The following is a 25,020-nucleotide window of genomic DNA, read 5'->3' as shown; positions in this document are numbered from 1 at the left end:
GCAGATCTGAGTGTTTAAGTCCAGTCATGTCTACAATGTGATTAGTCAGGGCTACAGAGAGAGACCCTGTCTAAAACAAAGGGGAGTAGAAGATAAAATAAGAACCACCTGGACATCCACATTTTTCAAAGATAACATCTTTGTAACCTAACATCTTCTGTGACCATACAACTTTAACCTTTTCTAAAGGAAAAATCCCAATTAAAATTCAAAGAAATACCTATGCTTAGAAAATGAGAGAGAGGAGTTTCCCCAGCTTCATAAGTAAACTACAGAAAAGGAGAAAAATAAACTAAATATCAGGTACCACATTCCTTACCATCAGTTCAGGTGATGTGATATCTCGTGGTCCCTGATACGGATCATCACTAGATGCAAATGAGGCAAGTATCGACAAACCATTGAAAACCTGCTGATAATGTTCTCCAATACGCAGCAATAATTCATTGTGCAATCCTTGAAAATCCTGTCTTAACAGACTCCCCAACTCAATTTCTGTTTCATTCTAAAGATATTAAAAACAATCATTTTCCTCATATCAGCATCCAAAATTAAGTACATTGATTTGTAACATGTTATTAGTAAATCTAGCGCCTAGGTCAGGTGACAGAGCTCACTAATAGTACTAAGAAAGGACACTGAAAAAGGATTCCAATCTTGTTTTCCCCTGGTAGGTCTCTCATGGGCTTTATACAATGAAGATTGATCAGACTTAATTTTGAAATAAAATTTATAAAAGAAAGCCAGGCACGGTGGCACTCACTGTAACCCCAGCACTCAGGGAGGCAGAGGCAAGCTGATCTCTCTGAGTTTGAGGTCAGCTTGATCTACAGAGTGAGTTCAGAACAGCTGGGTCTTAGGAAAAAAAAAAATCCTGTTTTTGCCTTTGGTCTTGTTACACCAGCAACACATTATTTACAGAAGCACAGACCCTAGGAGTAAACAGTGCTACACAGCAGGTTTTGATCAGCATTAAATTCTAGCTGTCACTATAGGTTGTCCTATAATTTGGACAAGTTATCTAATCTAACCTCTTACTGCCTTAGTTTCATCATCTGTAAGCCAAGCAAACAAACAACAACAACAAAATCACTGGTTGAACAGTACTAATTAAAAACCCAAATACCAATTCTTTTTGAACACTGTCACAATACTAGAAGTTGAAAATTCCAAACTTGGCTTTAAAAGATAGGTTCAAGTCAAAATGTAGGCACACTGAAAATATTATAAAAGTTAGCTTTTGACTATGTATGTTTAAGATGTGTGTGAGACATGAATGAGTTCTGTTTAGACTTTTATCCTCAAGATATCTCATTATACATATGCAAACATTCCAAAATGTAAAACAACAACAACAAAAACCCCTGAAATCTAGTCTTGAACATTTTGTGTAATAGATAAGCTGTACTACCTCAACCTAACCAAATAGCTGAAGTGACCCAGACAGTATGTGAACAGGGAAGTTACTGACATGTAGTATGAACACAGGCTAATGGTGTCGAGATGAATGAAAACAATCAGTAGACATTAGTCCGCAAGTGAAAAGATATCTGCTGTCCTCTCAGAGAAAAATGAAGGTTTTTCTATTCCCATTGTCTTATATTACTCAAAGACATTGTTCTTAATGTAAAACCAAAAGAGAAGCCTAAGCTATAATCTTAAACTTAAAAACTAGCAAGAAACCAGGTGTGGTGGCCCAGGCCTGTAATCCCAGCACTCAGGGAGGCAGAGGAAAGCGGATCTCTGTTGGGTTCAAGGCCAGCCTGGTATACAAAGTGAGTCTAGGACAGCCAGGGCTGAACAGAGAAACCGTTTAGAATCCCACTCCCAAACAAAAAACTAGCAAGACATGCAAACTTAACAGCCTACACCCATAGTGAAATGAGAGAATGAAGTCCCAAAAATTGTTCTCTGGTCTCCACATGCACAATGAACCATAAGCACCACACACTCTGTCTTTCTCCCTCATACATATAGACACGAAGAAATTTTAGGATGTATTTATTTTCTTTGTATGCATAAGAGTGTTTTCCTTTATGCAGGTGTTGTGTACATGGTGCTTGTTACCACAGTGGTCAGAAGAGGGCACCAGATTTCCTGGACCTACAGTTACAGGAAAATATCATCTGCCTTGTGGGTGTTGGGAACTGGATCCAAGTCTTCTGTTAGCATAAGCGTTGTTAACCACTGAGCCATCTCTCCAGCCCCATAAACTTTTTAATAATTTAAAGTAGGAAGAATTATAATCAAATTATAATCAGAGCGGCAAGTAACTAAGATAAACATACATACAGTTAAGGTAATTGTCTCCTCCTATAATTACCTATATATTAGCAACTAACTTATAACTCTAACAAGCATATAATTACTAAATTATATAAGAACCTCATCCATGAAAGGATGACTATTCTATCCCATTATAGTGAATGATCAAAAAAAAAAAATCCAAAGAACAATTCTATTTAGAATCTTCCCAAGACAATGATTATTTTTTGTTTGTTTTTAAGATTTATTTATTGTATATTAGTGCTCTATCTGCATGTATACCTGTATGCCAGAAGATGGCATTAGATGCTAGTATAGATGGTTGTGAGCCACCATGTGGTTGCTGGGAATTGAACTCAGGACCTTTGGAAGATCAGCCAGTGCTCTTAACAACTGAGCTGTCTCTCCAGCCCTAACAATGGTTATTTAACACAACAATATTTATATGTATTTTTATAGTATAAGCTATAAATTACTCACTATCCTTCCTACATTACACTGTTAGAATAGTTTTTCCAATAATGTTAACTTAAATAAAAGAATACAATATTAAATAAAAACATACAAATATTCAAATACCTTCAGATAATGAAGGGCTCTTTCCAATTCATCTTTGGAACAAGAACAAACCAAATGAGAAAAAATATATTTGAAGTTATTTATTAAAATCTCTCGACGATTGACATTTAATTGTTTTCCTAAAGTTCGAATGAGAGCAGATGCTGCAGGGCTTGCTTTGGCAGCAAGATCAGGCAATAGAACTTGTAATGTCCTCTGGAAAAAAAAGAGCACAATAATTACCAAAAAGTACATTTGTCTGGGTGATAAAGTGTTCAAATAAGCTAACTACAAAAATATTTTTTAACGCTACATGAAGTTATGTATAGATTCAAACTTGTATTCAACTTTGCCATTTACTCACTTGGCTATAATATACTGATGGTATTACCATGATTCAGGCCCTGCATACACAGCAATCAACAAAACAGGTACCAATGGCCTAGAGATTCTATCATATGTATTAAGAGACAGTGAGCAGTAAGGAAATGCAGAAGTAATGAAGACTGGATTCATTTTCATTCCTATTACACTGCATGCTAACTTAAAAGAAGTGAATTTTTCACAAGTATGTATTAAAACATCATGCTCTAAAATAAAATCCTAAAGCCTGCATTTAGAGAATAAGCATGTAGAGAATAGCCATAAATGAAAACTTAAGTTTTTTTAGATTATAGAATTGATGCTGCAACATTACAGAAAACAGTTAAACACACCTAACATTCTAACACTGAAACAATCTACTTTCCTTTTCTGTCTGTTTCTTTTAAGATCTAGCTCATTAAATTTGCACAAAATCCAAAGGAAAATGTTATGATTTGGTTTAATTATTCTACATGTACTTAATGAATACAACTACACTGAAGTCATTATACTAAACATGGGATGTGAAAAGGAAAAAGATCCAGGTCTTGCTTGACGGTATGACATTCTGTCATTCAATAGACTCCGGCAGGAGGATAGCATATTTGACAACACCAGCTTATACTACAGACTACAGAATAAGATCCTGTTCCAAAAAAGGCAGGAAAACAAACAAGCAAAACAAAAAATAGGTTTGCCTTTACAAACATAGCTTATGCCTTTTAACTCAGTTGAATGAAGATTAGGATTAATTCATAATATGGCTTAAATTTAGACATTGTTTCTTCTCAGAGTTTTATTTTGCTAATGGAGAATGTTGCAAAAAAAAAAAAAAAGTCTGTTTCTTTTCTTTATGGAATTAATGAATAATAAGATATGAATAACTTTGTGGTTCTTATAATATACCATCCCATTTTCTTTGTGTATATATAACCAATTTATAAGCAAATTAAGTTTTAAAAAATAATACTGTAGGGAAGACCTCTGTATGAACTGTTATCACAATTTATTAAGATTAATAATAAACCTGACTTTGGGGAAAAGATTAGAATATGCTTCATCATCCTTAGTCCTAACAATGACAGAGACTTTTTTTTCCCAAGACAGGGTTTCTCTGTGTAGTGCTCTGGTGGCCCTGACTCGCTTTTGTAGAACAGGCTGGCCTTGTCTGCCTCCCAAGCACTGGGATTAAGGCTTGTGTCACTACCGCCTGGCTATCTTAGTCCTAATGAATCACAAGCTTTCTAAATCATTCTGTTACAAAGTCTGACATTTGACTTCATAGGAGATTATAACACTAATTCTGTAGGTTATAATTTAACTTCTTAAGGATAAGTATTAGTTTTAAAATGACCAATGGAATCCAGGACAGTACTAAGAACATAAAGAGTCAAACAGTTGACTGGAATATGGTATCACTGAATGTGTTACACAGAACAGTAAATAAAGATATAAATTATATAAATATATGTTATATGAATACATATAAATAAATATATATAATATATACTATAAATAAATATATAAATTTAAGTTTTACTGTATAAGCAATAATCTGTGTCAAAGTGAAAATAAGTATACAATTTTGGGGCTAGGGAGATAGCTCAGGTGGTAAAGAGCATGCCATGGAAACATGAGACCTAGGTTCAAGCCACAGAAAAAAGCTGGCATGCTGACACATGCTTTTTATCAGTGTGCAAGCTTACTTGGCAAACTCCAAAGCATTGTGATAGGATTATGTCCCCCATACCCACACCCCCAAGACTGACAGAAAATGTCTGAGCAACAACAGCCAACGTTGTCTTCTGATCTATACACACACATACACACACGTACCTAAATCCTAAATCATGTAATTTAAAAAAAGCTAAGGTTCATAGTAGGGTCCTAAATGTACTTGCAAGATTTTCTTTAAAAACAAGCATGCAAGCAAGCAAGCAAAAAAACAAACAGAACGGAACAAATGAAATGTTGATTTGAAAGCTTCAAATAAGTCAACAACACCTCCCACCCCAACAGTCTGCAACTTACAGTCAGGAAACGATTAAGATCAGGAAAGTCAAAAACATTGGCAATTTCTGACAAGGTATTTAAAGCCATTTCTCTGTGGTGGGCAACATCTTGTTTTCGCATCTCAGCAGTCTGGCAAGGAGTACCCGGTAGTGCTGTCATCTGACTGGAGTGCAGAGATTCTACCAAAAACTAAAGCAAAAACATTTTTCTTAGTTTTCAAACAAGGAAGAAGTTCTAACTACCCCCCCTCCCTGCCCACCCACTAATGCTTTTTAAGATAGCATAAAAGACAGTTTTAAGTTCTACACTGCTAGAGTTGGACTCATTCAATTCTTGTATCTACCTTAATGAAGTGGATTATGTCAGTCTCAATTTTACAGAAAAGCAACCATACTTAGTTAAGAAACTTTAATATGACACTAAGGATTATATCACAAATACAGGGTAAAACCAGTATTTTAATATGGTCTAACTTTTTAGTCATTAATGAATATGTCTTTCTGAAAACAGTGTCGTTTTTATAAAATTAGAATGTAAAAGAGTTCATCATCACTGAAAAGGCTAAAAAATGATTCCCTAAAGCTTACTACTAAATTACTACTCCTTTTTCATTTATAACTTATCCCTTCAAGCCAATATCCTTAAATACAAATGACAATTCAGTTCTAAACAAATATAATTTTAAAAATAATCGTTTAAAACAAGCAAAATAAGAACACATGCTCATACTGTTTTCCTTAAGCCCAGGCTGGTTCAAAATCCTGGACTTAAGAAACCATACTGCCTGTTTCAAAGTAGATACTAAGACTCATAACCAAACCTTCGGCAGAGTACAGGGAATCATATGAAAGAAGGGGAGTTTGATGTGGAAAGGATAGGAACTCCACAAGGACCAAACATATCTGGGCACAGGGTCTTTTCTGAGACTGACATTCAACCAAAAACCATGAGTGGATATAACCTAGAACCTCTGCTCGGATGTGACCCGTGATAGCTCAATTGGTAACCAGTAACCAATTGGTTTCCCATAGTAAGAGGAACAAGGACTATTTCTAACAGGAACTCAATGGCAGGCCCTTTGACCTCCCCACCCCCCAAGGGAGGAGCAGTCCTGTTAGGCCACAAAAGAGGACTTTGCAACCAGTCCTGAAGATACCTAACAAATAAGTCATATGAAAGGGGAGGAGGTCCTCCCCTATCAGTGGACTTGGAAAGGAGCAGGGAGGAGATGAGGGAGGGTGGGATTGGGGAGGGAATGAGGGAGTGGGATACAGCTGGGATACAGAGTTAACAAAATGTAACTAATAAGAAAAATTAAAAACAACAACAACAACAACAAAAAACATACTGCCTCAGCCTTCCCAGCGAATTAATTGAGATTATCAACACTCACTACTTTGCCTGGCTTCAAATTCTGTTTAAACTCCTTTAAAAATGTTGCTGCTGTCTACTGAGAGGCTGAATGCTGGTTCTCACCTGACAGATGGGTTTCTTATACTGACTGAAAAAATTCTGCAGTTTAACACTTTTAGCTGCAACTAGTGCTCGAATCTCTGTGTATGCTGCTCCAGAGACAGATGCTGACTTAGACAACAAGCAGTGTAGTAAGTGCAAGAGTGCAAAAGATATCAAATCTCCTTTTGCGGCCCTGAAAACAAAACATAAGTACACATGACGTCAGTGTCTCAGAAATTAATGCAGACACACATATACATGCTGAATCACATTTTCCTGTAAAGTATCTTATGTCACCATTTACCTCCCCCCCCCCTTTTTTTTTTTGCACAGTAGGCAAGCATTCTACTGCTGGACTACATCTTCAGTCCTCACTGTCTCTAATACCAGGCAAACAAGACGGTAACAAAAATAAATTAAGTATCAATTCAAACACTGTCAAACATACCTTCCAATATCCCCTGTTGTAAGGATCAAGGTATCCTTCAGCTCGTTATTTCTGGATATTTGGGCATGTGTATATGCTTCCTTCATTCTTAAGACAAAAAGCTAAGGAAGCAGAGTGTATCAGTCAGAAAAGTTCTAGACCAAGGTTTACAAACATCTGTATGTTTAAATTTAAGATTTCTAACCTCTTTTATGAATCCATCTTCAGAGTTCAAGGATTCCAATATATATTTGATATTTCCACTAAAAGCAATTCTAACATCCTTGTCTGGATCTTCCATCAAATTTAATAAAGCCCCAAGTACTGCTTTAACCTCTGTTTCATCTTCTTGAAAATCAATATGCTTACAAAGATGATGCAGATTCTTTATGAAAGCTAAAATAAGATAGTATTAAAAATACTGTCAGCAAACAGTATACAGCAAACAATCCCACGTTGCCTTATATGTCATTATCTAGTTATACATGGCATACACAATTTGAGATCAGAACAGAACTTATTAATTAATTTATTTTTGTTGTTTATTTTGAGAGGGTCTCACTGTGGAAACCTGGCTGGCTGGCTTGGAACTCACTTTGTAGACCAGGCTGGCCTTGAACTGGAGATCCACCTTCCTCTGCTTTCTGAGTACTGGATGAAAAAGGTATGTGGCACTCAAGCTGGCAAACTTACCAATTTAAATTACTTTATACTTAATAAAAGTTATAAATGACTTAAATTTAAAATAAGTTCCAAAATATAAGTTATCAAATGATTATTGTTAGGTTTTGTAGATTATTATGTATTAGACTTAAATATAAAACTTTACCTAAATCAAAACCTCTCAGCTAAGAGGGATCTTAGTCTTACCATCAATTTTACACATCTTAGGGGTTCTAGAACCACTTATCAACTGTCTGAAAGCTTGTGACTACTATCTAAACACATGGATCTTCCAAGCATATGTGTAAATTTCAACCCTCCAACAGAATCCTATTCCACTATCACTGTAAAGTGTTTCAGTTCCTAAATAATCACTCACCATGTTTTACTGGACTAGGTGTTTTTTTTGTTAGCAGGAAAAGGAATGGCTTACAAACAGAAGCTTTTACTTGAGAAGATGAGCATTCATGCTGAGACATGGCTTTCAGGTTCTTACAGAACAAATCCACATGTTCCAAGAAAGGATCTACTGAGGAACTTGTCAAATAGAACATGCCATGAAGAGTACAGACAAGTTGACCAAGGATAGAAGCAAATTCTTTCTTGACAACGTCAGAATCATCTTTGACTCTATCACTGGGAAAAAAAATTGAAAAAATACTAATCTTCCTAGTAAATATTTTTCATTAGATTTTCTTGATTTGAGACAAAGAAACAATAAAACTTAGAATGGAAAAATATAATTTTCAAGCTAAAAGCATTATTTACTGTATATACTCTATAATAATAACTCAGATTAATGATTTATACAATCAAGTGACATATTTAAATTAAAGTGTTAATACATACATAAGCATCTTGGGTATTTGGTTAGAAGAATTCTGCTGCCGTAATAAGATAAAAAATCCTTTAACACAGTTAGCCCGAATTACTTCATGGGAGCTCTTCAGGGCCCAGCTATAAACTGCTGTTCTCCATTCAAGGAATAGTCTTCTTGGAAACAGAGTCAGAAGAAACACACATCGTGACTGTGCCTGTGGAGCTAAGAAGAATCAACTTGGGGGCACATGTGCCAACACACAACATGGGTCCCAGGGGCCATACTCAGCAGTCGTGCTTGGTGCAGGACCTTTACCCATGAGCCACCCTGCTAGGCGATAAGCAAAGTCTCTAAGATAGTAATTTTACATTGACGCTATATGTGTGTATGTGTGTGGACAGGTACACACATGCCTATGTACATGCTGTAAAACTAGCATTTAAAATACATAGGATATCTATGTATTTAAATCTTTTCAGGAAATACAGCAAGAGCACTGAAAAATGTTTACATATAACTTTATTATGTAATCAGGGAAATACACATTGATCACATAAAAAAAAAACATGAAGACAGTTATCTCCCTGAATTTTTACTGTTCTAAATAACAATGGATTTTAAACCTGGCGATAAGTACTGAACATGATTCACATATTCTGCTATCAAGAATGTAAATTGGTACATCTTTGGAGAGCAATACACAGAACAGAATTAAAGATGTGGAAACCCTGAAGCCTAGTAATTTCCTTCAAATAGTGCTTAACTAATATGCATTTGATCTTTTTAAAATATCTTGATCTTTTTAAAAATTCAGATTTTTCAATCAGTATATCCCAGCAGAGCATAAGATACTGTTTTAAAAAAACAAAAAACAAAAAACTTCTATCTTTATTTACTTTTATTGTATGAATGCTTTGCCTTGCATAATGTATGTCTGTTTACCATGTGTGTCTGGTCCCTGTGGAGGTCAGAAAAAGAGCATCAGATCCCGTGGAACAGTAGTTACCGGCACAAGATACTTTATTTCTAAGAAGTTTCCACAGCCTGCACTACTGGTTTATGCACAATACTTCAAAGATCAAAGCCTTGGGAAGAATCTGAGTTAACTAAAAATATTTATAGACTTAAAACTGTCAACAACCAGAAGCAACTAAATTGTCTATCAACACCAAAATATTTATCTTTTTTTAAGATTTAGTTTTATTACTGAAAATTATGAACTGGGATGGGTGAGCAGGACTGTGCATGTGAATGCAGATGCCTGAGAGGCTAGAGACATCGGATCCTCCTGGGACCAAACTTACAGTTTTAAGCTGCCTGACACAGGTGCTGAGAACCAAACTCAGGTGCTCTAGAAGAGGAAGCAGCTCATGCTATTAACCACTGAACCATCTTTCCAGCCCTGATACTGTTTATCTTATAGTTGATTATTCATAAATAAAATACTAAAGCTTACATGAATCATCATGAGTAAATCCCATAAATACAATGCTGACCCAGTTAGGCATTATGGCACATATTTGTAATACTAGTACTTAGGAGGATTAGAAGTTCAAGGCCAGCCTCACCTACACAGCCAAATTTGTAGCCTATTCTCCATAAATGCCTATTCAAAAAAATAAAGACAATATTGACTAGCAAAATTCAAGTTCTGAAAATGAAAATAATTTTATATATTAGATATATCATGTTGCAGGATATTTGATCACAGTGTGAACCCCAAGATTGTGTTGTTTACTGGAAAAACCTGTTTCTAGTTGTGGTATGTCTCCACTCTGGTAAACACCTTTAATCCAAGAGCTTTCTGTTTGAATATTGTAAACAGGATTAAATCAAGTCAACCATAGGTCAAGAGGCAGAGCAAGCAACCAGTTGACAGGGAGTGAACATAGGAAAAAAAAAAAACACCATAGAGTAAGAGGAAGTCAGGAAGACAGATAGAGAGATAAACAGTAAATAGATGGGAGGGACATTCAGTTTGAAGGCTTTTCGAGATGGCGTGGAGGAGCATTCTGTTTTTTGGGATGCTGGCTGAGGAGGAAGGTCAGCTGAGTGCTTTCTCAGCCTCTCTGAGCTAGCAGCTTTCACCCCAGCATCTTGCTCCCGAGTCTTTACTGGAAAAATTGAATGTTTGAAATTTTGTTAAAAACAACATAAACACAGATATAATAAAAGAAATAAAATGAAGCAAGTTCAGAATGGTAGTTAGCTCTAGGGATACGAGGGAAATAAAAAAGAAAATAAATAAATAGAAAATAACAAAGGGCTTGTTTATTTACTTATTTATCTTTCTATCTTTGAGCCATGGTCTCACTATGTAGCCCAGGCTGGCTTGAATTTGTAATTCAATTCTCCTGCCTTGGTCTCCCAAGTCCTGGGAGTGCAGGCATGTACCACCACATTCACCTCAAGAGACTTTCTCCAAATCTTTACCGTGTTTTCTTTTTCTTGTTTGGTTCCGAGATATTACTGGCCTATGGGGCTCCACCATCTCATTTTAGTGGGCACTGGGGATCAAACCTGGAGCCTCTGGTCTGGCAGGTCAGAGCTCTACCTACCGAGTAGGTACATTTCCAACATATTTATTTCTTGAAGTGGGAAGTTATTTTGGGTGTTTAGAATATTATTCTCTACTCTTTTTATATGTAGTCCTGAAATATCTCACAGATTAAATGAAAATTTTTGTTGTTGATTTGTTTTGAAGATTGGCTCTCACTATGTAGGTCAGGCTGGCTTGAAACTCATGGCAATCCTCCTGCACCAGTCTCCTCAGTGTTGAGATGGCAGGCATGAACCACCACACCCAGCTCAAGATAAAGATACTTAAGAATACATTTCAAACTCTGCACAGATAGAAAAGATACAGGAACAGGGCAAGTATGCCTTCTCTTACTGTTTATATACCAAATTCCTTTCTGTACTCTTCTAAGTATTCTCCTTTTAATTACTGAAAAATGTGCTTAAGCCAGGCACGGTGGTACACGCCTGTAATCCCAGCACTAGGGGAGGCATGCACATGTGGATGTCTGTGAGTTTGAGGGCAGCCTGGTCTACAAAGTTAGTCCAGGACAGCCAAGCCTACACGGAGGAACCCTGTTTCAAAAAAACCAAAGGAAAAAAAAGTGTGATAAAGTATTATAAACGCTATTCAGAGATCAATTACACACAAAATAATCTCTATCCATCAGACGACAATTCTGTGACTACTTACAGTAGCTATCAGAAACCCTCTGGCTCAGTGGCAGAAGATCAGTAGCAAATGTGGTCGACTTTAAAGAGCTATCATCAGAATGGGAATAAATCCATGGAAGGGAAAGCATTCCACATAACTCTTCTAGAATATGATCCTCAAATGAAGTTTTTACTACAGAGACAAAGACAAAAGGACATAAATTATTCCTATTTCTTCGTCCTATTAGTCTTTTTTCCTCAAGTAAGAAAGTAGATATCCAAAACATCAAGCAGAATTGCAACCAACATTCAAATAAACAAAGACTTAAAATGAAGGACCACAAATAATCTCATATTTTAGCTGGAGTGGTCTATGGCAAACTCAGGGCCCTGCATAGACTTAACATGTATTCTTCCACTGAGCTAACTTCCAGGCCCATGCTGAAGTCTGTGAGGCCAAGGAAATCAGATGTGGCTTAAAAATACATGCATCCACATACTGTCTATTCAGATCATAATATTCTCCAGATTCTCAAACCAAAACATGGAAATGTTTCAACTAAATGACTACTGACTAAATCAATCCAAATAGTACACAAACAAATGTGAAACTCAAAAACTACCACAAGTATAATTAACAGAGAAATTAAAAATTCGAGTATTTAAACTTCAGGTAGAAACAGGAAGCCTGTATCTACAATGATAACAGTTAGTCTATCACTTCTCTGCACTCACCTTGCATATACATCAAAGCATCACAAATTCTCACCACATTGTCAACAACTAATTCCAGTTCAAGTTTCTGAGCAGATTCTAACAAACTCCTACAGCTCTTAAGCACTTTTGTATAAAAATCCAAAGACATCCAAGTTATCACTACTGGAGATTTCTTCTTATATTTGTGTTGACAGTCCTTGAAATTATGGCTGCAATGAGTACATTTTAAAAAAAAGACATTAAAATTAAGAATTCTGTTATAGTCCAGTATAATATTTTAGTGAAGCCAAAGGAAAATGGAGTACAGAACTAACCTATAACCTTAAACCCTTTTGAAGTCAATATGCTTAAGTGTATTCTCTTTATGTTAGTTGAAGTCACTCTTTTTCTAGTGTTGTTTGTGGTGTGTGTATTTGGGGGGCGGTGGATGGGGGAGGAAAGACACACCGAGTCTAATCTGTAGCTTAGGCTAACCTAGTAGCAATCCTCCTGCCTCAGCCTCTCATATCACTCTTGTGATGTGGGGAGTAACCTAGGATCTTTGAATGTTGGCTTAATTAATTACCAGGCTTAAATAATGATAGAAGACATGTCTGTGTAATCATTAACTGATGTGGCACACTCTACATAAAAGGACAAGAACCTAAAAATCTATTCCTTCAATTTGTCTCCAAGTCTAAAGTTAGTGAGAAATGATTTAATAATCCCTTCTTTTATAATTCTGTATTGGTTAGTCAATGCGAATCAGTTAGAAAGTACAGAATGGTCACAAGCTGTCCTAAATTATGGCAGTAAAAGTAAATCTTCAAAAGCGCGCGTGTACTTGTTTCTTTTGATAGAAATTTATATTAACGATACTGAACAGAAAATATGTCTTTTCTGAGTTCTAAATTTCTGTTCTATTTCAAGAATTATAGTCAAAAGAACATGAGTTTCTGAGTTGCACATAAGTATATTCTGCTGTCTTCATATCATGTCTTTGGGAAAAGTTACTTAGGCTTAAGAGAAAAAAAGAGTCAACATTTTCTGCACTTGAACTTCTAATTGGTAAAGTAGGTGTAATAGCATTTACCTCTAGGATTGACATAACAATTAAGTAAGACAGAAGCAACATTTAACACAGTGCTTAGCCTTTAGCCGGCATTCAACAGAAAATTTCTTACCTACTTCACTACCAAAAGTTTGAGTCCTAAGGTCACAGAAATTGAGTGAATAATCAAATTTCTTAAAATGGTAAATACAAATTCATTAAGGGAAGCCCAGACAGAAAACAATAAAAGTCATGTATGAGCCAATGAGTCTGTGTGTAAAGCACTTGTCCTGAAAGCCTGATGACCTGACTTTCATCCCTGGAACCCAGGAAAGAACTTTCTCCACAAAGTTGTCTTCTAAGCTCCACATGTAGCCACACACATCATACACACATAATAAAAAAAAAGTTAAATATTTGATTTTTTTTTTTACCCATTCATGTCTTGATGAGAACAGTGAACAGTGCAGAGAGCAGTCAGCTGTAATACAACAGTAATTCCTTCTAACACCTCAGCAACAGAACTCTTTAGAGTCCCACATTCAAGGGAAATCTGAAGGGATTCAGCTTTCTGTTTCAGTACATTCCATAATATGCTCCTCTTGTCCATATCCACATGATTAAATCTATAAATAATTATAAGCATAGTAGGAGATATTAATATATGATCCAAATGTGTTACAAATAAAATATAAGCTGGGTACAGCTCAGGAATAGAGTGCTTATTTAATATACATAAGGTCCTAGGCTTAAACTCCAGCAAAAAAATTTGTAAGTAAACGCCTATGTTAAAACAAAAAAGCCAGCAAGACCACTCAGCAGATAAAGACACTTATGACCAAGCCTGAGAATCTGAGTTTGATCCCCGGGAACCTACTTGATAGGAGTAAAGAATCCATTCCCACTGACCTCTACACATTCGTTGTGGTACATATACACATGTAGACAAGATAGACGGACAGACACACAGACAAACAGATACATACACACACACAAACAACCAGTAATTGTTGCTAAACATTGTTATATTTTTTTCTTTTTTTTGTTTTGGTTTTTCAAGTCAGGGTCTCTCTGTGTTGCCTTGGCTGTCCTGGATTCAGGATCAGGCTGGCCTCAAACTCACAGAGATTCACCTGCCCTGAGTGCTAGTATTATAGGAGTGAGCTCACACCAGTAATCATAGTAAAATAAAACAAAAATGCAATATATTGTCAACTTTTATCTACATTAGGATAGAATTAAAATGATGTTCAATTTGGCTGATCCATAGCAATTCTCTGGCTACATTAAAAAAAATAGTGTTATTTATTAAGATTTGAAATACAATAGGCACACAGGCTGACACTTTTCAAATATTAAAAATATTAAAAAGCCAAATTAAAAAGGCATGTAAAAACATTCAAAGTAACTATATTTATCTACATAGTGTCATATTAGAGTAGATCACAATAATTACCAAAATATTTAAGCATTCCTATTGCCTATGTTTAGAAAGATGTTCTTTGTGTTCTTAAATCAGAATAGTTAACAAAAATTTATTTTTAAGATAAAGTTTTATGAATTTTCTAAAATAAAATCAGATGGTGTCATACTCTTCAGACTGTCTGAATGGCCTTTTGGAATTGCTGAGAGAGGAGCTGAGTCTACGCCTCTTTGGTGACACGCCATCATTATTACCACTGAGATTTTCCTGTTGAGTTTGGCACTGAATTCTCTCAATAATTTCCATACTTTCCATTTTCAAGGCTGCATAAAATGGTCCCAACAAGTACTGAGAAAACAAAAATATTTTCAAATACCACCTCTTAGGAGACATGTTTACATTATTTATAAACAGAAAATGCATTGTTAGTTACATGTTTTATAGGAAGCTAAACTATTTCTGAGTCTTATAAAGCAAACCAAATACCTACATCAATCAATATTATTTCATATTCTATCTATGAAGGATGGTTCTATTCCTTTAAAAAGTTTTATAACAAGTATACACTGTAATTTCCCATTCCTTTCTCAAAATGCTATCCGAAAATTTTTATAAGGGAGTCATTCACTTTTTTATACTACAAACCCAGTAAGTTTTATAGACTAAAATGTTTAATGCTTAAAATACTGAATCAAGTTACTACACATCTGAGTATGTTATTGCCTGTCTTTCCCAGAGTCCAAACAGGAAAAATGGTATAATCTAACATCACTGATTACTTATTCTAAAGTAAAATCATTCACAGAAAAAATCTCAATGATTAAGTTTTCTCCAATTAGATAATTAACCTCCCTTTAATTAATGCTGCTATAAACACATATTTTATAAATTCTACTTTAAAACAATCTATTCCATTGGCAGTTCACTAACGTAATGAACACATTTTTTTCTGGAATGGAAGTAAAAAGTCTGAGAATGAAACTAAACTATGAAAATCATTATTCCCTTTACATGCCATTCTTGTGTGAGATGGTCTCTTTTTTTGTTAATACATCCTACACACAGGCACACCCTTAACAAGTGAACAAAACTTCATGTGCAGTCTTAATAATTACTTACCTCGATATGTGTCTGAATTCCAAGAACATCTACAAGAGCTCTACAAATATTTGTCACATATACCTTCCTGACCTGTAAAGCAGACTCATACCCAGCTGGCACAAATTTAAGGAAATACTGCAGTAAATGACACAATGCTGCTTTCAGCAAATCAGACTTGAGCCGCATAAGCACGCGATCTTCAAACATGACACAGAGTTTTTCCAGCAGCATATTTAAGTAGACAGGTTCAATATTTCTATAAGCCTCTGCTTCAAAGGGGAATAGCGTCTTTACCAGCTTTGACAATGGCTCTTCATACAGTTTCAGCTGGTCAGCATCCATTCCCACAAGGTGTTGTAGCAATTCCAAAAATAGGCTGAAAAAAGTGCTGGCTGGCTGAGCTGGTAGTCCTCCAAGCTCGAAGAGTTCAGTTAAAAGACTAAGTGCTAACGATCTGATTTTGGGACTACCGTGCTCTAGCAAAGCACAGCCTATGTGCCACAGTAACAACTCTTGTCGTCTAAAAAACACAGTTGGAACAATATGAATGAGAACCATTAATAGAGTGACTTCAATAAATTCTACATTTTGCATGTTCATGAATTGCAAAGGAGCTGGCTGTAAACATCCCATATGTTCATCCAATCGGCTTAAAAATCGATTAACAGCTACTGGCCATTCCATAACATCACCCACTGCATTTCTTTTGTGGAGGTAAATTAGGTCTTCAAAAACATAGAGCAATTCCCTTGTGAGTACCCCAAAAATAGGAGGATTCTTGCTTTTAAAAAGAAATAATAGTGAGCAGATGACTTCACATATTTTCTTGTGTAACACGTGGCAGGATGGAGTTGCTGCAATCCGTAAAAGTCTTGTAATGATCCAATGACTGAATTCTTTAAAACAAACAAAACATATTAAATGAGCAAGTATATCATAAGTAGGAATATGCTAAATGCTTGATGGTTGATTTTTTTAGAGTAGAAATTTCACTAAGAGAATAGTCTACATTTCCTACATGACAGAAAGGCTGTACTTCAGAATATCAATTTTGGAGTTTAAAAATGGTTCTAGCTCATGTCTATTAGTTACATCAACTTTACAGCTCTGAAACTGCATGATGATATCTATATTATACTGGCCATTGTAATGACCAAGAAATATATGTGAAATAGTATAGTTCCCAAAGCATAATAAATATTTAACAAATAGTAGCTACTATCACACCTTCAACAAAAATCATATTTTTTGCTTTTGAAATAATACTTCATTTAGCCCAAGCTATGTAGTCAAGGACGACCTTAAATTCCAAATGACCTTTCTGCACTACCTCTTAAGTGCTAGGAATTATATGGGCAAGCCCCAATCACTCAGCTCCTACTGAATACAGAACTGGAGGTGTGGGTTAGTGTTACAGTACTTACCTACCATATCTAAGGTGCTAGACTCAACTCCTTCACCATATACACATGCCATTCATTCATTCATTTATTAATTCCTCCTCCCTTACCAACTAGCCACAGACTATCAAGTCTCTTCAGGACTGCCTGCATCCTCCTCCTCTTCCTCATCTTGCTTTAAATGTTACTAGCTTTAAAGTTATTTCATAACCCACTGTGGGTTATAGTCCATACTTTATAAAGTACAGTTAAGACTGAAACCGTGATTATTGTATAATTTAAGAACTTAGGAGAGAGGAAATAGAGAACATCGGTAATAAGATCATATAAAGCAACAGCAACAAAGCTAGTCCTAAGTGGCCAAGAGTCAAATAACACTTTTTGAAGGATATATCAGCAAAGCAGATACTTGTAATACTACCAACAAATTATAAAATATTTCATTATAAAGGAAAAAGTTTGCACTGCATCCCTTTATAAAAGAACCAGAAAAAAAAAAAAATCAACAGGGTAGTAGAAATAAGGTAAAAGCCTAGAAAAAAGCTTTAACATACAGAAAGCAAATTTTTCTTAAAAGGCCATAAAGTAATATTTTTGGTTTGGTTTTGAATTTTTTTAAATTAATTAATTCAATTTATATCTCGGTCATAGGCCCCTCCCTCCTCTCTTCCCAGTCCCACCCTCCCTTCCACATCCCTTCTCCCCCATTCTTTAGAACAGGGGAGTCTCCCCACCCATTCACTCCAGCTCATCTAGTCACATGAGGACTGAGTTTGTCTTCCTCCTCTGTGGCTTGGTAGGGAAGTTTCATTGGGGGAAGTGATCAAAGAGTAGGTAACATAATCCACATAAGAGATATCCCCACTCCCCTAACTAAGATGCCCACTGGGCTCATCTTTTTGGGGTCTGTGCATTGTAGTATATCTATCCTGTACTATATGACTAAAATCCACTTATAAGCAAGTCTATACCATGTGTGTCTTCTGGGTCTGTGTTACCTCACTCAGGATGATCTTTTTACTTGCCTGTAAATTTCATGATTTCCTTGTTTTTAATGGCTGAATAGTGTTCCATTGTGTAAATGTACTAGTTTCTGTATCCATTCTTCAGTTGAGAGATATCTAGGTTGTTTCCAGTTTCTGGCTATTACGAATAAAGCTGCTATGAACATAGTTGAGCAAATGTCCTTGTTGGCTAAGATCAAAAACTCAAGTGACAACACATGCTGGAAAGGTTGTAGAGAAAGGGGAACCCTCCTCCACTGCTGGTGGGAATGCAAACTTGTACAACCACTTTGGAAATCAATCTGTCACTTTCTCAGAAAACTGCTAAAAGCCATACCTCAGATCCAGCTATACTACTCCCAGGCATACACCAGAAAGACGCTTCACCATACAACAAGGACATCTGATTTTGGTTTTTTAAGAAAATGTTTCTCTATGTAGCCCTGGCTGACATGGAACTTACTCTGTAGACCAGGCTAGCCTCCAGCTCAGAGATCTAAGTGCCTATATCCCTGAGCACTAAGATTAAAGGCGTACACCACCACATCCTGTGTAAGTATCTTTGAACAGAATGTCCAATCCAGATTTGTAACAACTCAGGATGTTCCAATAAAACTTTAAAAAGTAAGTAGCAAATGCTGGGGATGGCACATGTTGTTAATCCCAGCACTCAGGAGGCAGGCAGATCTCTGAGCTCCAGGGCAGCCTGGTCTACAAAATTCATTCTAGGCTAGCCAGAGGTACACAGAGACCCTGACTCAAAAACAAAACAAAACTGCCTTCACCTTTCCCATCAATGTATAGCACACATGAATGTGTGATATTAAAAAAAAAAAAAGCAGAAAAGAGGAGATCTCCTAAAACTGGTTGAAGATTAACACAAAATAACAAGACTTACCAATACAACTGTCTTTGGCCTCGTTTTGACTCTGGTTTCCATTCACATTCACAAACATAAGTGGAGAAGACTTCATGATGTGCTCAATGAAATCAAGTAACATCACAGAGGTCGGCTGAGTGTCAGTTTTCTTTACAAGTTCTAGAGCAACTGAGAGATAAGAGTTTCTTTTTAAACTAAAGAGCTTTTGTTAAGAAACTGATATATGGTGAAATACTATGATCTTATCTAATATTTTTATATGTGTATGGTATTAAGTTTATGTATATGTTCGTGTGTGTGTGTGTTTGTGTGAAGGTGTATGTGAAAGTCAAAGGTCAATGTTGGGTGTTTGCCTCAATCATTCTCTACCTTATTTTTTGAGACAAGAGCTCTCACTGAACCTAGACTTCACCAATTTAACTACACTGGCTGGACCAGGAAGCTCCAGATATCTGCCTTAAGATTACAGCTGTGCACTGCCGCAGCTAGGAACGGAGAGGCAGCTCCTTATGCCTGCATAGCAAGCCCAATGTCTGAGCCATTGCTCTGGCCTGCCACCAATTCTAAATGTCTAAAACCATGTACATTCATCTATAGGACACCTCACTCTGCAAACGTCTGTCAGTTACATAGGCCTGTAAGATGACATGCACTATGCTAAATCTGAAAACAAACAAACAAACAAATAAACAAAAAACCCTATAATCTGGTGAAGGAGTTAAAAAAATTAAAAACAGTTTAACATGGTAACTCAGGAGAAAAGGAAACAATTCTAGAAAGAATTCCTAGGAAAGGAATTGGCAGAGGGGAGAGGCAAGTGGTCAGACAGTGGGAGAACCAAATGAAGCCACATCTTGCCAGGATTCATAGTCCTTTGCTATCTTTTTTGCAACCTATAACTTTGGGGACTGAAAAGAACAAAGTTTAAATGGTTATGATAAATCATAAAATGTCCTGGTATCAAATGCCACTCTATCTTAATCAGTTTTTTTTTTTTTTTTTTTTGGCTATTACTATGTGTCTACAAGCTGTCAATAAAGTCCATATGGTTGGACTTGGTCAAATGTTTTATAGCTAACACATCAAAGAACTCTAGGAAGCCAGTACAAAATCATGGTTATTAACAGAAACAAAAACTTGGTTTTAAGATCTAAATTACATTATGCTTTCAGTAACAGTAATACTGAGCAACAATTTGCTTGAAGTAAGTGTCTATACCAAATACGAGCTCTATAACTAAAACTGCCTAGAGGAAAAAATGGTAGCATGTTATATGGAAAAGCATTGAAGTTTGTAAGAAATAATTCCTTCTTACCAACATTTACATCTGTAAGTATTCGGTCAATGAATTGGCAGAGAATTTGTCTTGGTTTCTGTACAACAGTATTATATTCCTCTGGAGTAGCACTAAAATAAAAAAAAAAAAAGAAAAAAAGAAAAAAAGCTCATTAGGAGGCACGGATGGAAACCAGCAAGATGACTTAGCAGGTAAAGTACATGCTGCCAAGCTTGACCTGAGTTTCATCGACAGGCCTGACATGGTAGAACCAACTCCCATATCCTCTGATCTCCACATTCATAATATGTGTGACCCTCCCTCCCAGTAAATAAATTAATGTAAAAAAAAAATGTTTCATGAGAGGCACGGTGGCACATACCTATAATTGGAAGCTGAGGCAGAAGGTTAGCAATTCTAGGCCAGCATAAGCTGCTTAGAGAGATTCTGTCTCCCAAACTAAACCAGCCAAAAGCTCTTACTCTTTAAAAGGATCTAACTTTTAATCTTTAGGAAAAATCTGTAAAGTTGAACTTACTAAATGTGATTAGTTTAAGTGTTATTTTACTGCATAAAAGTGAAACTCTAAAGACATTACTAATTTTTTTTGGCGGGGAGGAGGTGCTTAAATGCCAGCACAGGAATCTAACCTGCAGATTTTAGAAATGTGCAATTCAAAATGGCAGCCATTAGCCATGTGTGACTATTTAACACTTGAAATGAGGTTACTCCAAATTACCAGGTATTGTAAGATACGTATTAGACTACTAACACTTGCAGAAAAAAGTTAACATTGCATTAATCATTTTATACTAGTTACATATGGACATGATAATATTTGGATATAATGAGTTATTAAAACGTATTACTAATTTAATTTTACTTTTCTCCTTCCTACTTTTAAAAAAATGTGGTTACTAAGAAATTTTAAATAATTACATATGTAGCTTCTACTATAGTTCCATTAAACAGTACTGATCTAGACCTTTAGAAAATTTGTAGTACAGAGCTTCTTTAAGAAATAAGTTCTGGGGCCAGGCATTGGTGGCATTTGCCCTGAATCCCACTTGGGAATGAGAGGCAGGCAGATCTCTGGTCTACAGAGTGAGTTCCAGGACAGTCACACAGTTAAACCATCTCTCAAAAAACCCAACAAAAACAAGAAAGAGACAGAGACAGAGAGGAGGAGAGAAGAGAAGAGAGAAAGAGAAAGAAAAAGAAAAAGAGAGAAAGGAGAGAAAGAAAGAGAGAGAAAGAGAAAGAAAGAAATGAGAGAGAGAGAGATGCAAAGAAGTCTGGGTTTCTTTAAAAACTCAGTTATGTTATGTAAATACGTTTTTGTTTTAATCCCAAGTGTAATTATCAACAAGACCAGAGAGACACATAAGCTAAAGTTAGAAGAACCATAAAGAGACACAGAAAGGCCAGACAAACAGCAGAACAGGAAAATTGTAAATGCCAAGAAGGTTGGAATCTCACAAAGGGAACACTGAACAGGTTCAGATTAATTTTAGAAAATATCTTTTGGGTTTATTTTGATAAAATGTAAATTATATAAAGTTTACTATTTTATGATTTTAAGGTATACGTATTTCTATAGCAGTAAGTTCAGCACATTACCTCACATCCATGTCTAGAATTTTTTGCCTTCCCAAACTGCAATTATACACTTAATTAGCAATAACTTACCATTCCCCTCTTCTATTCCCTGGCAATATTCACTTCACTATTTTATCTCCATGAACTTGACTATTTTAGGGTTCTTATACTAGTGGCATATCATACTTACCTATTTGTGAGTTATTTCTTAAAGCAGTGATTCTCAAACTTCCTGATGTTGCAACCCAAAGTTAATACAGTTCCTCATACTGTGGTGACTCCCAACTATAGAATTATTTTCATTGCTACTTCCTAATTGTAATTTTGCTACTGTTATAAATCATAACAAATATTTTTGGAGATACAGGTTTGCCAAAGGAGTCGCAATTAACAGGTTGAGAACCACTGGTTTAGTTGTAGCATGTCAGAACTTTTCCTTTTCACACTATTCTCTATATTTATGCCACATTTGGGAGGATTATATCTACTTAACTGTTGGTGAATATTTGTTTCCACCATTTAGGTATTGTGATAACAATGCTATGATGAGCCACAGTGTAAAAATAAATATTTAAATCCTTGTTTTAAATTCTTTGGAGTATATATATTTTTAAAAATTGCTGATTTATAGGGTGATTCTGTATTTATCCCTTCCCCCATTTGTAGCACCCTCATTCCAATTTCCAGTGGTTAAGTTATACTATTTTACATCCACACTAACAATGAACCAAAGGTTCCAATTTCCCCATATCCTTAACATTTTTTTACATATACAATAGTTATGGTAACAGTATCTCTCTGTTTTGTTTTGGGGGGGGGTTGAGACAAGGTCTCATTATATAGCCCTTTTTAACTCCTTGGTAGCCCAAGCTGTGCTCAAACTCAGTGAGACTCTTACCTTGGCCTCTAAGTCATCACACCACCTTCCTCGAGGTTTCGATTTGTGTCTCCAATTTCCTTATCCATTTTTTCACCGAATTGTGTTTTTAAATTATTATGTAAGCCTTTACTATATTAACAGCTGTTGCACTTTAAAATTTTTAGTTATTTTTAAAAGTCTGTATGTGTGTCTGACATAGGTATATGGATCCAGGTACTTGTGCCGTGGTGCACGTGTTGAGGTCAAGGGGACAAGCTTGGTGTTGCCCCTTGCCTTCCGTCTTTTCTGAGACAGAATTTCCGTGATGATAACAAAATCTGTATTATCAGTTTTCCCAAGTCACTTTTACTTATATACTTTTAGAAAGACATGGATTACTAAATTTAAATTTTTAATTTTTATTTTTACTCTCACAAAGTCTACTCGTCACATTTATGCCAAGTGAAAAAAAAAAAAACCACACAGGGTGATGACGCAGTTAGGGGAAAAAAGTGTTCTTTTCATTTATCTTCTAATCTAGGTCCTTGTTTGCTTTTTGGTATGGCCAACAGGAAGAAATGACACAGTTACGGGGCAAAAATAAAAGGAGGCAGATGTCTCAGACTTAAGGTCAGCGCTGACTTACTTAGGCCAACTTTGCTGCTTAAGAAACAGAGAAGCGATTTCAATTGATAACTCAACTGCGGCAACAGTCTCCTGAGAGAGGGAAGCCTGCTAGCGGGGGAAGGGGCGTGGCACTAACTCTTCAGACTGGGACGTGATTTTCCTTTGACTCTCGGGACTGACAGAAACAAGGCATTTGGTTTCCTCCCCTCCCCCCCCCGCCCACTTTTTTTGGGGGGGCAAGGTCGTCCTGGCCGGCCTCGAGGTTCCCCGGACTCTGCTACCCAAGTTCTGGGATGAAAGGCGGCAGACGATGCTGCCAAAAAAGAGCCCGTCGTAAACGGAATACCAAACCGTCTTCCAGTTTGGGTAACGCTGTGCACCGACGGCGCCGAGGACCTGTGGCCCGTCCCTGGGGTTTCTGACTAAAGTAACGGGCATCGAGCAACTCGGAGAGGTTCACGTCCGCAGGCGGGCCGAAAGCGACGGCCCTTTCAGCAGTTATTTCCCTCGCTCCCTCCAGACGCGGGGGCCGATTCCCTCTCCCGGCAGCGATCGGAAGCGCCAGAACCCCCGAGGAGCAAAAGGGCGCGGTAAAATGACCACCAGGGTCCCCTCTCGCGTGGGCCAGCCCCCCGCGGGCGGAGCAGCCGCTGCCCGGGCACCCTGGCACGTGGGTCGCGCCCGCGCTCCCGCCAACTGCCGCTGGGACAAGCGGCCTCAGGCCGCGGCGCAGACACCCGGCGTCTCGAGGCCGGCGACGACGCGCGGCCCTACCTGCCCAACTCCCGCAGAGCGGGGATCATGGACGCCAGCTCCAGCCCGTGGTCGCCCATGGCTGACACCGCGCGGCTCTCAAAACAGCCGCCGCCGCTGCCGGGCTTCTCCACCGCAGCCTCCGGGGCGGGAGGCGGAGCGCCGACGGGGGCCCGCGCGGCCCAAAACTCCTCCCGGAAGCCGCTGTGGGCCGCGGCCCGCAGGCGCCGGTTTCCGTGTCTGGCAGGACCCGGGGGATCTCGGAGCGACGGGGGCGGGGCCGGCGGCGGACGTACCCGCCCGCTTCTCCTCCCGCGGGAGTGCGTGCCCCTCCTCCGGTATTTCTTGCTTCCCGGAGGCTGAAACTCGGACGCTCAGCGAAGCAGAGCCCCAGGGTCTGGGTCGGAGCGGCGGACGGCCCGACGAAGTTATATATTTCACTATTTCGTATTTATCCAGGGGCGGCCCCGCCGTTGGGACACAAGGATAATTACCGATACAGCCTCCAAACACAAAATTAAAAAGTGGTGGAATGTGCTCCTGGCTGCAGGGTCTCAGTCGGCTGTACCTGGGCACTCTCTCCTCTGCCCGCTTTCCTTTAGGTATGCTCTCTGAA

At 37.4% G+C, this 25,020-nt stretch overlaps 1 protein-coding gene across 1 annotated transcript in view; it reads right to left on the bottom strand.

Moving 5' to 3' along the window:
* Positions 1 to 24,527, bottom strand: part of Atr (ATR serine/threonine kinase) — a 103,336-nt gene extending 78,809 nt beyond the window's left edge. Inside the window, exons 1-16 of the mRNA XM_055629710.1 lie at positions 24,426 to 24,527; positions 20,606 to 20,697; positions 19,309 to 19,458; positions 16,025 to 16,902; positions 15,075 to 15,253; positions 13,917 to 14,108; positions 12,471 to 12,661; positions 11,776 to 11,928; positions 8,594 to 8,786; positions 8,124 to 8,380; positions 7,287 to 7,477; positions 7,103 to 7,203; positions 6,676 to 6,847; positions 5,218 to 5,388; positions 2,845 to 3,039; positions 320 to 505 (exon numbers count right to left, since the gene is read on the bottom strand). Of these exons, the coding sequence (XP_055485685.1) occupies positions 320 to 505; positions 2,845 to 3,039; positions 5,218 to 5,388; positions 6,676 to 6,847; positions 7,103 to 7,203; positions 7,287 to 7,477; positions 8,124 to 8,380; positions 8,594 to 8,786; positions 11,776 to 11,928; positions 12,471 to 12,661; positions 13,917 to 14,108; positions 15,075 to 15,253; positions 16,025 to 16,902; positions 19,309 to 19,458; positions 20,606 to 20,697; positions 24,426 to 24,484 (3,360 nt within the window). The 5' untranslated portion in view covers positions 24,485 to 24,527. The remainder of the gene's footprint in view (positions 1 to 319; positions 506 to 2,844; positions 3,040 to 5,217; positions 5,389 to 6,675; positions 6,848 to 7,102; positions 7,204 to 7,286; positions 7,478 to 8,123; positions 8,381 to 8,593; positions 8,787 to 11,775; positions 11,929 to 12,470; positions 12,662 to 13,916; positions 14,109 to 15,074; positions 15,254 to 16,024; positions 16,903 to 19,308; positions 19,459 to 20,605; positions 20,698 to 24,425) is intronic.
* Positions 24,528 to 25,020: the final 493 nt, after the last annotated feature.

The sequence above is a fragment of the Psammomys obesus genome, unplaced genomic scaffold (assembly GCF_907164565.1).
Source record: "Psammomys obesus unplaced genomic scaffold, mPsaObe1.curated_primary_1811, whole genome shotgun sequence".
Taxonomy (NCBI): domain Eukaryota; kingdom Metazoa; phylum Chordata; class Mammalia; order Rodentia; family Muridae; genus Psammomys; species Psammomys obesus.
The sequence above is the reverse complement of the archived record's forward strand: the minus strand, read 5'-3'. Positions and strand labels throughout refer to the sequence as shown.